Source organism: Panthera leo, chromosome C1 (assembly GCF_018350215.1).
Source record: "Panthera leo isolate Ple1 chromosome C1, P.leo_Ple1_pat1.1, whole genome shotgun sequence".
NCBI lineage: Eukaryota > Metazoa > Chordata > Mammalia > Carnivora > Felidae > Panthera > Panthera leo.
In genome coordinates, this window is record NC_056686.1 from 72,126,814 (window position 1) to 72,144,173 (window position 17,360).

The following is a 17,360-nucleotide window of genomic DNA, read 5'->3' on the forward strand; positions in this document are numbered from 1 at the left end:
AAAAATTTTTTTTAAAAAGAACAACCCATGTTCATAATAAATCATCTTTAAGGCTAGTAAAAGATAAATTAGGTCTGTATCTTCAGTATGAGAAGACGGTAAATAGAATTCATTCCAGGCAGGTTTTCATGAAAAATTATTAAAAGCAAACAGGCTCATAAAATATATAAAGTTATATTAATGTGTTAATTACTATTTTAATTATCTGTTAATAATTACTTCAATTACTCAAAACAATTTCTTTCTTTCCAGAATGGTGACATCAATATAGTACTGTATTTTATCTCCTACTATATCCCTATTAATAAAACTAGGTACAATGTAGATTTTTAGATTTTTGAACTACCAATATGCAATGTGTTTTTAAATTAGACAATAAGTAGTAATAGGCATTGACTGAAGAAATCAACCAACCCTGAAAGACAGCTGCAGGGTAAGAAGTAGATTTTATGGTTTACAAAGAGAGGGAGAAAGCATCAGTAGAATGCTATTTCTAGAAATTCTGCCTACTACTCTGACACCGAGGGGATTTTATTGCTCTGATTTATTTATTCTGAAGCCAAATTCATTTTCTCAGCTTTATTGCTGCATCTATGACTCTGAATTAGATGTGTATGTGTATGTATAGGTGTATATATGTATTTTTGGCTTATATTTCTGAATATATGTATTTTTGGCTTATATTTCTGAATATATGTATTTTTGGCTTATATTTCTGAATTAGAGTGAACTTCAGAAGTTATCTCCATGTGGTATATATCTCTGACTCATAAAATGATTTTTAAAATTTTTTTTAATGTTTATTCATTTTTTGAGAGACAGAGATAGAGTGGGGGAAGGGCAGAGAGAGAGGGAGACACAGAATCCGAAGCAAGTTCCAGGCTCTGAACTGACAGCACAGAGCCTGACGTAGGGCTTAAACTCACAGAACATGAGATCGTGACCTGAGCTGAAGTCGGACACTTAAACGACTGAGCCACCCAGGCACCCCAACTCATAAAATGATTTTTAAAAAACTAAAATGTTTCATCTAAGAACCTTGTGTTCTATGTGAACTTGCAGGAAAAAAAAAGACACTCCAGATCAAGCATTCAGCCAAAGTCAAAATTTCAAAGAATAAACAAGTAAATTTGATATATGTACTACAGACTTAATTGTATTTATTCTAGAATATGAGATCCAAATGATATATGCATATAACAAAAATTGGAAGCATTTTGCATTAAAAATTCAGTGGAGCTTATCCTGAAATTTGATTTTAAACCCCAAGTATGTGTTATTATAGTTATTGTTCAGAATAAATAAATCAGCTGTGATCTAATAAGGACAATAATGTGGTTAACACCCTTCTAGTTCCTTGGGATCACTGTTGCATACTTTCTGATATAGGAGAAAAAATTTAATGCAAACTATTTACAAAGATATAAACTTTAAAGAGAATCTTTCTTAAGCCTATTATGTAAAAACATGCTTTACAAGCAAGTTTAATTTTTTTCAACTTTTATTTCAAATTTGTTATCTTCCAACCAACATTTTACCTCTGGTCCTGGAGGGCCACATGGTCCTTGGGGTCCTGGGTCACCCATTTGGCCCTAAAATGGGGGTGAGAGTCAGCGTATAAGCATTAACCTAATAAATGCAAGTTAAAATGGAGACAGACATATGGTAAGCAAACAAATCAATGTATTATACCACACAAAATTATAATGACTTTTTAGCAAACAGCACTCAATATATTATGTCAAACAAGGTTGTAACTACCATTCAGAAAGACTTAATTTGTAACCATCATCTCTGTGGAAAACTTACTTTTAAAACATGTATGGGTGTAATATATATTTACTCCTAAGTGCTGGAGATACAAACAAATTACTGAGTTAAGCGCTCAAATCAAGAAGAAAAGTGTGTGTGTGTGTGTGTGTGTGTGTGTGTGTGTGTGTGTGTTATCCAGAGATAATAAAGTTTGACTCAACAAGGTAGAGGACTCTAGATGAGGAGTTACTTTTATAAATAACCAGAGTCCTGGGACTATCCCTGAAAATTCCTCTTTCCGTTGATACTACAAGGGGCCCGATTTAGCAATCAAGAATTATGTGGATTTAAGTCCTTGTTGCTTAATCTCTATTAGCCTCAGTTTCCTCACTAATAAAATAGGAAAATAATGCTAACAGTATTAACATTGTTACAGAGTCACTGTGAGGATTAGAGACAATACATGCAAGGTTCTTAGCACAGTGCCTGGCACATAGAAAGTACTCACTAAATGTTAACCAATTCTATAACCATTAATTATTCCCTTCATGTCCTCTATCCTTTCCTGGATGATACCTATAATTCCTAGATTGTTTGATCATTATATTAAAATGCTGAGGATTTCTTTTCAATATCTCTGAAGCCATTTTCTGACTTCATTTTCTGACTTCATTTTCTGACTTTCATTTGGATTAACGAAGTGAAATCAGGGCCAGAGAGAAGATTCAGAGGAGAGACAAGTGGTCATTTAGCCTGAAACTAGAAAGGGCTGGCAATGTTCTCAAGAGATTGAAGTATAGAACAGGGGGGGACCAGTAGTCTAATACCCTTGTTTTCATAAGAGAAACTGTTGAATTCATTATTTCTGTCACATTAGATTTCTATTCAAGTTTCAGATTTGACTTAATAGGCCTCAGATTACATAGAAATACAAGATATAGTATGCATTTATTCACATCTCAAGAAGTAAAGCACCGTTTTCCATAAGCACTAAATTCATTCTCATACATTGCTTAGATATCTGAGTTTCAGGACATAAAACAGTACACAATGAAACTACTGCAATCAAATTTAGAGAAAATTAATAGTATTACATAAAACTTCATTTAAGTTCTCCTAAGTAAACAAAATCATCATCTGTCATAATCAATATCTAGAGGAGGCTTACATTATTAAAATGGCAAGTACCTCTCTTAAAGAGATAAAGATAGAGCTCTCACTGGAGACCTCTGGTGGCAAAAAGCAAACCAGAAGCTAAATTTACAAGCTGTGAAGGAAAAATACCTACGAGGTCTTTGTTTTCAGAAACACTAATCGACAAACAGATACTTAAAAACACACATTTTGGAATAATTTCGTTCATTCTTCAGAATAAATCTTCACTTTGAAAAACTTCAGCTGGAAGTTTCCTTAAATGTCAAGTCTCTTTTATAAAAACTGAGCTTTCAAGTAAGTTTTAGACAAGGGAGTAATGATTACATATACCTCTATAATTGACAGCAACTTCTAGTTAAATGTATGGAAAGAACATAATAATTGTCTTTGTTTTTTTTTAATTTAACATTTATTTATTTTTGACAGAGAGAGACAGAGCATGAATGGGGGAGGAACAGAGAGAGAGGGAGACACAGAATCCAAAGCGGCTCCAAGCTGTGAGCTGTCAGCACAGAGCTTACCCCAATAATGTCTTTGTTCTAAGGAAAGAATATTTCTTAACTTCTGATTGGTAGTTTTCTCTAGTTTTTAAATGCTTGTAGAGCAAAAGCTTCCTTACTGCAAATGTAAAAAGCCTTCCAAATCAGGACATTCCTTCTTTTAGCTTGTAAATACTCTTTCACGTTACAACTTAGATTCATTTGGGGAAAAAAAAGTCACTAATGTCATCATCTTAGATAATAGAAAACCCAAAGTAGGAGATATAAAATAAGAAAGACATCCTTATGACTATGGCATTCTTTTCATGCTAGTAAACAAATGATTTAGATAGGCACTAACTGGTATAGTTTCTTTTTAATGGATTGAGTGCAAGCAATTTTTCATCCAACAACTGTCTCCTTCCATAACTGGGAAAAGTTTCCAGGTCAAACCTCTACAAGTTTAGTCTACTCATAAGATATAAACAAGTAATAAATAAAGTTAGAAACTAAAGATTCTCACAAATATTAATTCTTAAGTTTTTATCCTATCTTCGGTCTGATATATAATTTTTTTCAAAGATTTGATAAAACAAAAAAATGGTCAAGTATCTCCTACCAAAGTCCCTGCCGGCATTAAAAAATGTGTTTTGTTTTTTTTACCAGAATAATATAGAAAGGTACAAAATGAACAAGCAAAAAGCCTCATTCTTATCAGCTTATGCTCCCTGAATCACTGCCCTAAAACACACATTAGAGTTGGTTCTGGTGATTTATTCCAGGAAAAAAAAAATTAAGGGTTTTAAGACCATGTGTTAAAGATGAGACAGGTTCTCTGCCTTTTCTGTAGCTGAGACCAGAGAAATACTGGCAAATACTATCCCTGAGAGAGGCAACTAAAGAGTCACAGATTTGCAAGGAACCTTAAATATGATATAGTCTCTCAGTTTAAACAAGAAATTGGATATCACAGTGGTTAAATGCCCTGGGTGATAGCAAGTCAGGGCTGGGACTAAAATCTAAGTCTCTGTTTCTCAGACCAGTATATCCCTCCCTGCCCAGCAATAAACATGTTATCAATACAAACTGTCAAAAAGTAAGGGGAGGGGGAGACATTAAAAAGGTTTACTTTGTATAAGTATGTGAAGCATAACAGAATATTGGTATCATTTATTACTCAGTATTGTCCTTAGAAAATGTCTTGTACCAGCTCCTTTTATTATTATCAGAAGTCAGAAAACCCTCACACAATGAACAATGAAAATACAAGAAGTTAGGGTCTTACTTTGCCAACCATTGCAGATACGGTAAGTTCCTGTTACGTGGTTTAGAATCATCCTTGAGTAAAGGCTATTTGCTAGCTTCATGACCTACTCTCATGTCCCTTATTTATGCACTTTGTAACTTCTAATATTCAACTGCTGAGCACAAGTCTGGGTACATGACTGACCAGGTATACCCTGAGTCTGAGGCAAAAAACTAAGAAGAGCAAAGCTTACCATTAGACAAACAGATGTCATTAGACAAACAGATGCTGAAAACGGTTCTGTGGAATAAATAATTCCTGAGAGATGTACATGAAATGCTTGCACTGTTAGAAGCCAGACAGAATGGGGTATATAAAGTACTGTAACTTAAAGCTGCTTGCATCTGACAAAAAAACAAACAAGCCTGACATAGGAGGGTAGAGTTAGAGGGAACACGATGATTTGCTCAGGAAAACAATAATCTTTTTTAAAATGTACATTTTAATGTTTTTTAATAAATTATAATTTTCCGTCTAACTTTTTCTATCTACGATCACCTTCACCTTCATAGAGTTGTAAACAATATTAAAATCCTAAAACAATCTTAAAATGTTAAATTCTCAGACAGTATGGCACAGTGGCTAAGTGTATGAGCTCTGACATAGGTGATTACCTGGGTTTTCCCAGGTGGCCACCAACTAACTACGAAAACTTGGGCAAGTTGTTCAACTTTATGTCTCAGTTCCCCTAATCTGTAAAATAAGAATAATAATAGTACCAACTTTACATGATTTATGTAAAGATTAAATTAGAGGCATAGACTTTTGAATAGTGACTGGAACTTTGTAAACAGTAAATCTTAAATATAATAATTTTTATGATTTTTAATATATAGAGACATACTTTTAAGTCATGTTTTAACCATTATTTAAATGATTTTAATTACTCAGTAATTTTAGTTGTATACTTTGTTGGGTTTTGTGTTAACTACAGTATAAGGTATCCTTTCTTTTCAACTAATTGATGCCCAAAGATTAAAAAAAAAGACAAAGAACTAGAATATTTTTGCTCACAGAGTGTGACATGCTATCTTTTCTTCACAATACTTTTTTTTTTTAATGAAATACATTGGAATGAAAGATTTTTGGAAAAATTAAAATAGTATTTAAGGTGTTTTATATTTTCTGTTTTAAACATCCCATGTTTACTTGCAATACTGTCTATGATAGATCAACCAAGATCTTTAGGGCTCTCAGAAATTTGGCTTGGCCTGGGATGGGGGGAGGGGGCAGGAGGATGAGGTCCAATACTCTGTGGAATGTGAGCTGAAAACTTCAAGGATTAGCTGTACCGTAAAAACTGAAGAGAAAACAATGCCAGCCTGGTAGGCTTATATCTTACTTCTTATATTCCACTAATACCAACAACTGTCAAGACACCTGCCATGCTGTGCACTTTGTGAATCATAAAGAACAAAGCAAAAGTTCAAACCTACTGAAGGTCCTGGCTTTCCTCTCATCCCTGGTGGTCCTGGAACACCAACAGCACCCTAAAAGAAGAGAATATTAGAGGAAAGATAGAAACTCTTACACCAAAAAATGCAGATGTGCCTCTATTTACGAATTACTTAAAAAATTCATGGAATTAATCCAAGAAAACTGAGAAACAAGACATGTAAAACCATATTGATACCATATCCTAATAAACTACATGGTTAAAATAATGATTATTCCTTTCTTTTCAAAGAATTTATACTTTTTCACAGACTTTTTTTTGTACTTCTATAAACTTAATGGTAAAAAAAAGTTACCTTGTCTCCAGGATACCCTGGTTCTCCTGGCTCTCCTGCAATGCCTTGCTCACCCTAGAGGGCACAATTTTATACAAAGACATTTAAGCAACACAAACATGGCAATATTATACGAAAGTACAAATGTTTATGGAAGAACAGCTTCTTTATTTTTCCTACTTCTGAGAAAAATTGTATAACTGACAGTACAGATTGGATCCCATATATAAAAACAAAATATTTTATAAGTTGTGTTGACTGAAAAAAAAAAATAAATGTGATAAGAAATTAACTCTATGATAATGTAAATATTTAAATCACCTTATCACCTTTGATTCCAGGTAGGCCCTTATTCCCGGAAAGACCCTGAAAAAAAGAGGAGATGTTTTGTGACATTGTAGAGAAATTAAAGGGAGATATCCATTATGTAGATACAGACATACCACAGGGCCAGGAATTCCAGAAGGTCCAAATGGTCCGATAGGGCCAACACTGCCCTGAAATGCAGTAAGACAGAAAGGCATCATTAAGCATACACTAGGATTAGAAAGAGAATAATGTAAACTTGATTAATTAACCCAGAACAGTTCGTCTCACTAAGTTCCTACATGTGCCTTGTTCTTCCACAATTTCTTTTTCTCTCCACATGTATAAATCATACCAATCTTTGAAACCTCAGTGAGGTTATCCTACTCCCGGAAGCCTATTCATACTGGTCAAGGCCACAAGGATCCTCCCTTTCTTTTAGCCCCTAAAATGCTTAACTGTCCATAACATTCATCTTGAAATATTTCTCCAACTAGTTAAAATCTTGAAGATAAGGGAAATATTTTAGTGCCATGTTCTCAGGATGTATTTGATAAATACTTCATTTGATCATCTTATATTTTTATTTCACCCATTTATTCAGGAAATACTTTTTGTGCAGTTACTATGTTCCAGGCATTCTAATGATTTTATTTCATGATCTGAAATTTGCAGAATGATAAAATACCATAATCTCAGGGATAAGCTGAGTACTGAATGAGACTACTCTTCTGGGCTTCTCTCATTCATTCATCATTTAACATTTGTTGGGCATAACATGTACACAGACACTGTAGAAGTGTTGAGGAAAGGGACATGGTCAGCAATGATGAAAGGGACATGGTCAGCAATGCCAAGGTTCTCAGTTTAGTGCTCCAATGCAAAATCTCTCAAAAACATAACTACCACTATCATCTCCTGTAGGTAAGAGCCTTAGAAAAACTCCTCAAATACTTCATCTTAGAAGACAAAGGACAGTAGACACAATAAGGGTATTTGAAAGTAAAATTTGGAAAAATGGCTTGGGGATCACTTACAAGTTTTGTGTCAATGACACCTTCATTTTCCTTCTTTCTCTTACTACCTCCCTGTGCCCGGCTTCAAAGAACAAGTTGCTTTAAACCTCCCTTTTATGGTTCCCAAATGCTAAGAAACTCTTAAAGGTATATGTATCACAGTGCCAAAAAATGTTGCTTCTTTTAGTTATAATTCAAATTTCTCAGGAAAGCATCCCAGACCCTTGCTACCAGGTTTCCACCAACTCTCCTAGTTTTCTCTATTTCCATTTGTCCTTACTCCTCCTTTACGTCTCCCTCCTCCAAATCCTACATTCTAACCACAATGGACTGTTTTCCATTGTCTGAACATGCTCTCTGCTCTCTCTTTTCACATGCTCCAAGCCTTTGAAGATACAGTGACCAATACTGAAATGGCCTTATACTGCACTTCACTAGTGAACTAGCAATATACTGCACTATATACTTCCCCCCCCCCCCCCGTCTTTCTAGTCTGAGCATTCTATGGAAGCAGAAGCACGTTTTATTGATTTTTTTATTTTCCAGTTCCAACATATAACTGACACACAACAGATGTGAAATAAAGTGTGGGATGAATACTGAAGGACCTGTCAGAATAGCCAGAATAAAAAAGAAATAACAAGTGCTGGAGGGGATGTAGAGAAAAAGGAACGCTTGTGCACAGTGGCAGAAATGCAAATGGGTACAGCCACCGTGGAAAAGAGTATGGAGGTTCCTCAAAAAATTGAAAGTAGAATTACTGTATGATCCAGAATTCTACTACTGGTATTTATCCAAAGAAAAGGAAAACACTAATTCAAAAAGATATATGCACCCTATGATTATTGCAGCATTACTTACAAGAGCCAAAATATGGAAGCAACCCAAGTGTCCATCCATAGATGGACATAGATGTCCACATAGTATATATATTAAATGTATAATATATATATTATATATTATACACATAAAAATACATGTTATATGTATAATATATATAATATATATATGTAATGGAATATTACTCAGCCACTAAAAAGACTGAGATCTTGCTACTTGTAACACCCATGGATGGACCTTTTACCCTAGGGTAAAATCCTAAGTAAAATAAAGAAAGTCAAATGCCATATGATTTCACTCATACATGGGATTTAAAAAACAAAACAAATGAACACAGAAAAAAAAAGAGACAAACAAAAAACAGACTCATAAATACAGATAACAAACTGGTGGTTGCTAGAGGGGAGGTGGGTGGGGGGATGGCTGAAATAGATAAAAGGGATTAAGAGTACATTTATGATGAGCACTGAATAATGTATAGAATTGCTGAATCATTATATTGTATGCTTGAAACTAATACAACACTCTATGTCAATTATACTTGAGTAAAAAAAAAAAAACTAAAACAGTGATTCTAGAGCTCTATCTCCCAACATCAAAGAGCATTTCTAATAGTCTACATTTATAGAATACAAATTTCAGAATGGAAAATATGACATCTTTACTTCTAAGTGACTCCGAAAGTCTGTGAAATATAACTAAGATAAATTATTTCCAACATGTTTAATCCTGAAATATATGAGACTGTGAGAAGTAAGGAGTAATACTTTCCAACTTAATAAACAGATATGCAATATTAATACATCCCTGACAAATTCTGTCAGTAGGAACAATTGTTCTTATAATTACAGTGGCTAGTTTATGCAAAGTTCATAGCTTTAAAAATTATGAGAGTTTCAAAAAATACAATAAACATTTCTGTTTGGAAATTATGCAGCAATAATCTATGCAGGTATGGAAAAATATAAGCAAATAAACAAATACTTCTTTTTCATCCTGCCGTTTTTTTCTATAGGCAATAATATTATTAACTTTGTTTCAGTAAATATATCACTGTGTGGAGTCTAGCATCTTCAGATGAATGTACTTTGTATGCATAATCTACTATTTTACTTTTTAGTGACTCTAAAAGAGAAATCACAAAATAGTAAGTGTTGAAAAATTTCAAAGTACATACATGTTATAAAAGATTTAGCAAAACAGAGAATTAAAAAGTAAAATGGTATGGATGTAGAAACATCCAAGAGACATCAAACATTTTGTGGTATGTTACAAGTTGTGTGGAAAATCCTAGTCCTGAAAAACGATGGCTTTCTGAAAGCAACCCATGACACTAAGAGCAGTTTTCAGTTCCACAAGGAAAATCTGAAGGCCTTCAGCACCCTCTCCCTACCATACTCCTTTTCCATGAGAAGACGGAGCAGACAGGAGAAATACTTCCACGTATGGCAACTTAGCTGTCTGACATACAGCACCAAAGGGAGAAGAGCCTCCCACAGAGCCAGAAATAATAAAGAACTTTCAAGTCAAAGTGAGTCAAAGAAAAAGAGCTTAAGGATAGGCTCTTCAAATAAAACCAGCAGCCTCTAGCCAATTAGAGCTCATATGAGTGAGCACAGTGTAGGGAAGACTGTGCAACCACACCCACCCACACTCACAGGTTAAGAAAGCAAATGACAATGACAACCAGTTGCATGGAAAAAATCACTTAGAGAAAGCTATATTATCTCTTGTCGGAAACTATACTTCCTGTATGAAAACAAGCAGATGTAGGCTTGCAGATAAACTGGGTGAGCAAACTGTTTATTCTGAAACATAAAGGTTCTGTATCATCTTTCCCAATTATCTCCAAAACCTCAGCTCCTTCCATTCCGCTCCTATCCCCCCATACTTCTTAGGCTGCAATCCTCCAACTCTTCGTTGCATCTCCCAAACATTGCATTTTTTCCACTTCTTTTGTGCATTTAAGGATTCTTCTGCCTAAAGAGCCCTTTCCCTGTTTCTACTCCATTCCACTCATGCACAAATTTCAAGATACGGTTAAAACACATCTCTTTTGCGAAGACTCCTCTCTCAAGATAACATAAATTGCTCCTTTCTCACTGGTTTTTAGTCCATGATGGCAGTGATCACATTATATGACATTGCTTATTTTTCCTTCTATTCCACTATATTATAATGTTGCTAAAAATGGAAATCTTGTTTGTAGTTTTAGGCCTAGCAAAAATCTAGTTCAGCATTTGATACATAGTAGATGCTCACATTATGTGGATTAAAAAATTTAATAAATTTAAAATGGAGGTAGAAATACCTGCTTTATCTACTTTTCATCTCATGGAAGAACAAATGAGATATGTGTGTGAAAAGTATAAAGTACTATCCATATCAATGTAGAGATGAGTATTACAAAGATGACTGTTAGTATCATCAGCCATTTTCTCTTCTCCAGGATCTCTTCCCATCTACCAAAGGGTAAATTGAGAAAGAGAAAGGACAAAACAAAAACAAAAACAAAAAAACACAGTCATTTTTACTAAGCACTATTATGTGTTAGAACTGTGCTAAGTCCTGGAACTGAAAAATGAGTAAGAGTTCAGTGTTAGATGCAAAAGGAGAGGAAAGTGTTTCCGGCAGACAAACAAGTGCAAAGGCCATATCATAGGAAGGCTGCATGGCATCTGAGAATAAACAATTTTGCTAGTGTACAAAGTATGTTCTCAGGGTGCAGATGAGAACCAAGATAGTCTGGACATGCTAAGAATTTTGGTCTTAAACTTCAGCAAAATAGCAGAAGCATGTGAGCTAACCAACTGATAGGTTAAAGGAAGAATGCAGAAAGAGTATCTTTGGAATCCAACTCCCTTCCCCAGCTTCCTTTCTCTCCCCATAGGGAAGGCCACTGACTACCACCTAGGGGTTTTATCCTATTCTAAGTTCTGAGGAATAAAAATTAGTCCTTTGGATTTTACCTTCACATAGAGCTTCTCATGAAGCCTAAAGAAAACTCTTAAGATAAATGGCATTCATTTTAAGGTGATATAAGTTTTAAGGAGGCGGTGTAGCACACGGGTAGGATTTTGGACTCTGGATTTGGATCACCTGGCTTCAAATCTAGGCCTAACACTCAGAACCTGAGTAGTCTTGGCTTATTCTGAGAGTTAAATGACCTAACATTAAGACTAGCACATGGAAAATACTAAATAAAAGTGAGATATTATTGCTGATTTTATTATTATACTAATAGTATCATGTAAAAGAAAAGTTTAAATGTTATAGACTTAACTCAGGTTCTCTGACTCTTAATTCTCTACTGTTTCCAGCCCCAAATGGTGAGTTAAAACTTATTATGCTGATTTTTTCTATAGTTCCAATAACTGAATTCCTGATTTATTCCTTTGGTCAAGTTGTCACCTTCTGCCTTTGGGTAGTTAGGTTGGTCAGGGGTGGGGTGTGTGTGGGAATTTAAATGTAGAGTCAGAAGACCTGTGTTCAAGTTCAAGCTAAAAATAATTGTGGCTGTAATTTATGGCATAAAACTCTGGAGTCTTAATTACCTACTTCACGTGTTAAAGCAAGCTCTAAGTTGATTTTTATGGAAAATCTTACCTCTGCTCATGGTTATTTCCTATTTTTATATGGATATATTTCCTATTTTTATATGGATACATAGTTTACTTTTAAGATTCTATTTTCATTAGGCTACTTACAGTTCATAAAAGTGTGTCAAACATGCCTTTAGCTCAGCTGGATGTTAAGCTACATGGTTCTAAATTTATATAAAATATCTGCAATTTATATCGCTGTCATGAACCATAAGCTTGACTGACAGAAATATATTTATGAAGACACAGCAGAAATAGCAGTCTAATAGCAGTCTGTTTGCTTCAGTGAATAAACTTTATCAGGTAACTATCTGGAGTACATTGCTTTGGCCTTCATAGAATTGCTTTTACTAAACTGTACTTTGCCTACATCAGAAACTCCAGTGAAACTCAGAGTTCAATTCACTGAATTAAACTGATTACATGGACAAATAATATAGTCACTTATATTATTAGTATAATAAATAAATTGGGCATTAATATGTTTAGCAGCATTAATAAAGTACAACTACTACCTTTTGTTCAGGACGTTTCCTAACCATTTATTCAATTTTATTCCAGAAATAAAGTCTATAGTTACCATGTGCTGTGATGTGGTGTGGTATGGTATTTAGACCCATCTGTATCTATCCAGACCAGATGGTATGAAAGACTATTTCAAAGGAGAGAAGTGGCTGTTCTATGTCATGCATTTGAAGAAACTGAGTCTTAAGTTACCTATTAATGTACATGTGTACACATAAATCTGTAGAAATTTGTTATTGTAGGTTATGATAATGTTTAATTTTTTGATTCATACTACTGGTCTAATTTGCACATCAGGTGGGAAAACACATTTGCGCAAGTCTCATATCCAGCAATGACACCAAAGCATCTCATTTTTCTAAAGATTTTAAAATGCATCTAACAAATATAAACACAATATTTTATAAGAATGATAATAGTTGATACTCACTCTAAGCCCAGGAAATCCTGGAGGGCCAATGCTACCTACAAGTCCCTATGTAAAAGAAATGTGCAAAGTTGGTTAAATATGATTCCAGACTATGAAGAGTGTTTTCTAAAGACAAAAACTTTTAGGAAAAAAAATAAAATTTTACCCTCTTCTACAGCTAACTTCTGATTCTTCCCTACTCTTCTGTATCCTTCTAAGAAGTGCAAATCTCTGGTGGACGTTTATGTTCTTCAAAAATGCCCTTGGCTCCATGCTTTTGGATGCCAGGACTATGACCTAGCCTAGGATATAGATTGTTTGATGTCTTTTATGTTGCTAATAAAGGAAGTAAAACCCATAAATAGTCAGCATTATAGACATAACCAGCCTGTATATTGTATAAAAGGATAGGTGGTCAGCATATAGAGTTAGAAGAACATTTTCAGATAGTTTAAAACACTCTCCACTCTTGAAGTACAATATTCAGATTCTCTACACTTCAGTTTTCTCATTTACAAAATAGGAAAATAACATTTGCTCTCACTGTTTTAAATCACAATGAAAACTGTCATAATGCATAAAAGGTTTTGAAAAATTTCTCACAAATATAAGAAGTTACCAATACCATTAATTATGCATATAACAAGTGAGATTTTAAATCAATATTAATTTTTCCAGTTGATTTGTGATGGTCTTTTGGACTTGTCATTAGTGTCCTTATGGTAATTCCTAACCCACTCCATGTCAGTGTTACATCATTTACAAAGTAATGATGATACAAAGTACAAGAACAGCACCTGCCTTTGCAAGTTGTTTTGAAATTAAGGCACAGTATAAAATATAAAGAATTATGAACGAATAAACAAAAAATCCTATGTTAAAGATATTAAAGCCTGAAAATGCTCTTCAAGAAGCATTATATTTAAATAAAGAGTAGATTTCAAAAAGACACATTTTATATATGGTAGAAGTCCAACCCTAACAAACTTCATGTATACTGAATGGACTGACAAAAAAATTAAATAAGATGGCTTCACAGTAGTTATGCAAGTACATAAATGGTATTAAAGAGAAAAGTAAATAATGCTTACTTTATTTTCTATTTTATTTATTTATTTATTTATTTATTTATTTATTTATTTATTTATTTAGAGACAGAGACAGTGTGAGTGGGAGAGGGGCAGAGAGATAGAGAGAGAGAAAGAGAGAGAATCCCAAGCAGGCTCTGTGCTGTCAGAGCAGAGCCTGACATGGGGCTTGAACTCACAAAACCGTGAGATCATGACCTAAGCTGAACTAGAGAGTCGGATGCTTAAATAACTGAGCCACCTAGGTGCCCCCATAATGCTTACTTTATTACTCTTGAAATGAAAAGTTCCCCAGAATCAGGGGCAAGAAAAAGATGGTAAACATTCTACTTAAAATATCATTCAGGTTTTTAGCAATTTCTTTGGAGATCAGTTCTACTCTTATCTGCCAAGCCTCACAACAACTAAAACTTTGACTAAATTAACTGAATAAGCTAATAAAGTCATAATTTAGAAAAGCAAATTAAAAAGAAATATTTTCTAACACTTTAAGTATAAATACCTAAATATAGGAACTATTCTCAATTTAGGCTAAACGGACTTAGTGGTTGACTCTTATTCACCTTAAAATCTTATTAAAAGAGTATATTCATGGAATAGATTGGGAGGTATTTGCTAGATGCTCTTTGAGAGCAAAAAAGTTTAGATTTTTCTACCTAGCATCAAAAAAACGACAGCCCATCACCATTCTTTGACAATATAATTAATTATAGAACGGTAACCCCCTAACCTGAAAATAATAGCTGAAAAATCCCAAAGGAGAAGATTTCTCTATAAATAGATACATAAAAGTCAGGTAGATCAATGACAGATTTGAGTCAAAAAGCAATCACTGAGAGCACAATTTTTACATGAGGCTTGTTGGTACATTCATGTACATGAAAGACTTCTCCTCACCCCCAAAATATGTCTTGTGTTCATATATTTCTAATATTTTACTTAAGCAGTTACATTTAACATGGCCACAATAATTAATTTTGATGATTATATCCCAAGACAGAATTTACTCAGAACATTTTTGTTTTATTTCCCACAATGAAAAATTACAAACTGTAATGTGCACAGAGGTATCAAAGCTTTCTGGCCAATGCTGCTTATGTGAATGTCATAGTGAGGATGGCAAATGTAGGTGCTGGGGCATCTGAGTGATGTCAGATTGCAAGGCTGGACCATCACAGTGTACTCACAGGACTGCCATCAGGGCCAGCAGGGCCTCTGTCTCCAAAGTCACCTGGAAAACCCTGGACCAGGGAAAAAAGAAGAAATGCCATTAAAGCCAACATAGATAAAGAATTCATTTTTGTTCTGTTTACTGCTAAGGAATTTACTAATAGGAAATATTTATTTCCTAACTTTTAAATTGTAGTGCAAAAAAACTTACATTTGTTTTGCATAATACTTCATTGATTTTGTTAAGTATACTATTTCTATGATTTGCAAAAATTATTTTAGATGTCACATAATATATACAGAAAACTAAATTTGAGAAAATATACATTTGTTCATTATTATATAAAGAATCACTGAATGAGAGGGAACATAAAGATTTCTTCCTGAAAAAAAATTAAAAAAATTAAAAAAAAATAAAAATAAAAACATCAAGAACTTCCATATTTAAAAAAAAAAAAAAAAAAAAAAAAGATTTCTTCCTGACCAATCCATTAGTTCTCTCCACTATTTCATGCTGGTCCTACATGCACATCATAAAGAATAAAATGACTAATGTTATTTAAGTATGTACATAGCACATTTACCATGTGCTAAGGGCTTTAAACAGTTTAGTATACACACACTACTTCATTTTATCTTCATAACAGATCAAATTAATGAACATTAATATCCTCATTTTGCATTTGAGAAAACTGGAGCACAAAGAGCTTAAGTCACTTGTACTCGCTAGTGATGAGCAGGACTGAGATTTGAGTGGAGAAAGTCTGAACACAGAGTCACGTTTTTTCTTCTATTCTATACTGAATACTTTAGCTCATCATTTCAAGATATGATAAACAGGTAAAAAAATACCATCTCAGTACTGTATTATTGGGGAAAGCCATACTGCACATACATACTGCAACCATAAAATGTGGTACCACTGAAAATCAAACTTCCTCAATGCCTGCTGAGGAAGGATTCTACGTTGTAAAACTATGAAGGACAGTAAAGTGACACACTTTCTTATTACATAGTCTTTTGTAAAATAACTCAATCGCTCAGTTACTTTTACTTTGATAGTAAAATTTTTCTGTAAAGATTTGCCACTATACTCAGCAACTTTAAAGTTCTCTGTTTGAAGACTACTTTGCAAAATGATTTGTAGGATTTATTATAATCAACATTTTAATAACATTCATTTTTAAATTTGTTATAAGCCTAACAAAAATTGAAGTACATTATTAAAGTCTTATAATCTCTTTATTAGGCAAGCCACTTATTAAATATCTATTTAATAGATTGCCAAAATCACTGGTTCACTAGTACACACATGAATGCACAAAATTTAAAAGACAGTTTAGCAATGGAAAAAAAAGTATGATATTTCTAAAACATAATTAACTCATACTAGAAGCAGTTTTTCTTATTCTGTAATCAGAGGATAATGCAAAAACCATCTGCATAGTCAAACATAGTGTAGCCATAACTTCTTCAAAGTCAGTTGAAGTTCAGGCAGGCATTTTGCTTTCCTTGTCCTTGGAAGTCAGATTCTGTTGTCAACAAGCTCACATATCGGCAATACATCATACTATTCGGTATGAGCTAATAATGACATTTCAAAGTATTTATGATGTACAGGTAATGGAAAAAGTAGAGGAAAAATTCTGTAATAAATCTGAAACAGAAGAGATGATTGATTTTTTAGATAGATCATAAGTAGGTTTTTCAGAAAGCTCAGTGAAATAATAAAGACTGGGGCACATTTTGCATGATTCCATGAATGTGAAGCGTCCAGAACAGGCAAATCCACAGACATAGAAAACAGATTAGTGGTTGTCTAAGGCTGGTGGTGCAGGGAGAATTGGGCAGTGACTCCTAGCAAGTACAGGGTTTCTCTCTGGGTGAAGAAAAGATTCTAAAACTAGTCTGACAGCTACATTACTCTGTCAAAATAACAACAAGCACTGAATTGTACATTTTAAAAAGGTGAATATTATGGC

The 17,360-nt window shown here is 33.9% G+C and overlaps 1 protein-coding gene across 1 annotated transcript in view; it reads right to left on the bottom strand.

The window, feature by feature from the left end:
• COL24A1 (collagen type XXIV alpha 1 chain) overlaps positions 1–17,360 on the bottom strand; it is a 404,395-nt gene that overhangs the window by 283,455 nt on the left and 103,580 nt on the right. The window contains exons 13-19 of the mRNA XM_042952735.1: positions 15,396–15,449; positions 13,142–13,186; positions 6,866–6,919; positions 6,744–6,788; positions 6,444–6,497; positions 6,129–6,182; positions 1,539–1,592 (exon numbers count right to left, since the gene is read on the bottom strand). Coding sequence (XP_042808669.1) covers positions 1,539–1,592; positions 6,129–6,182; positions 6,444–6,497; positions 6,744–6,788; positions 6,866–6,919; positions 13,142–13,186; positions 15,396–15,449 — 360 coding nt within the window. The remainder of the gene's footprint in view (positions 1–1,538; positions 1,593–6,128; positions 6,183–6,443; positions 6,498–6,743; positions 6,789–6,865; positions 6,920–13,141; positions 13,187–15,395; positions 15,450–17,360) is intronic.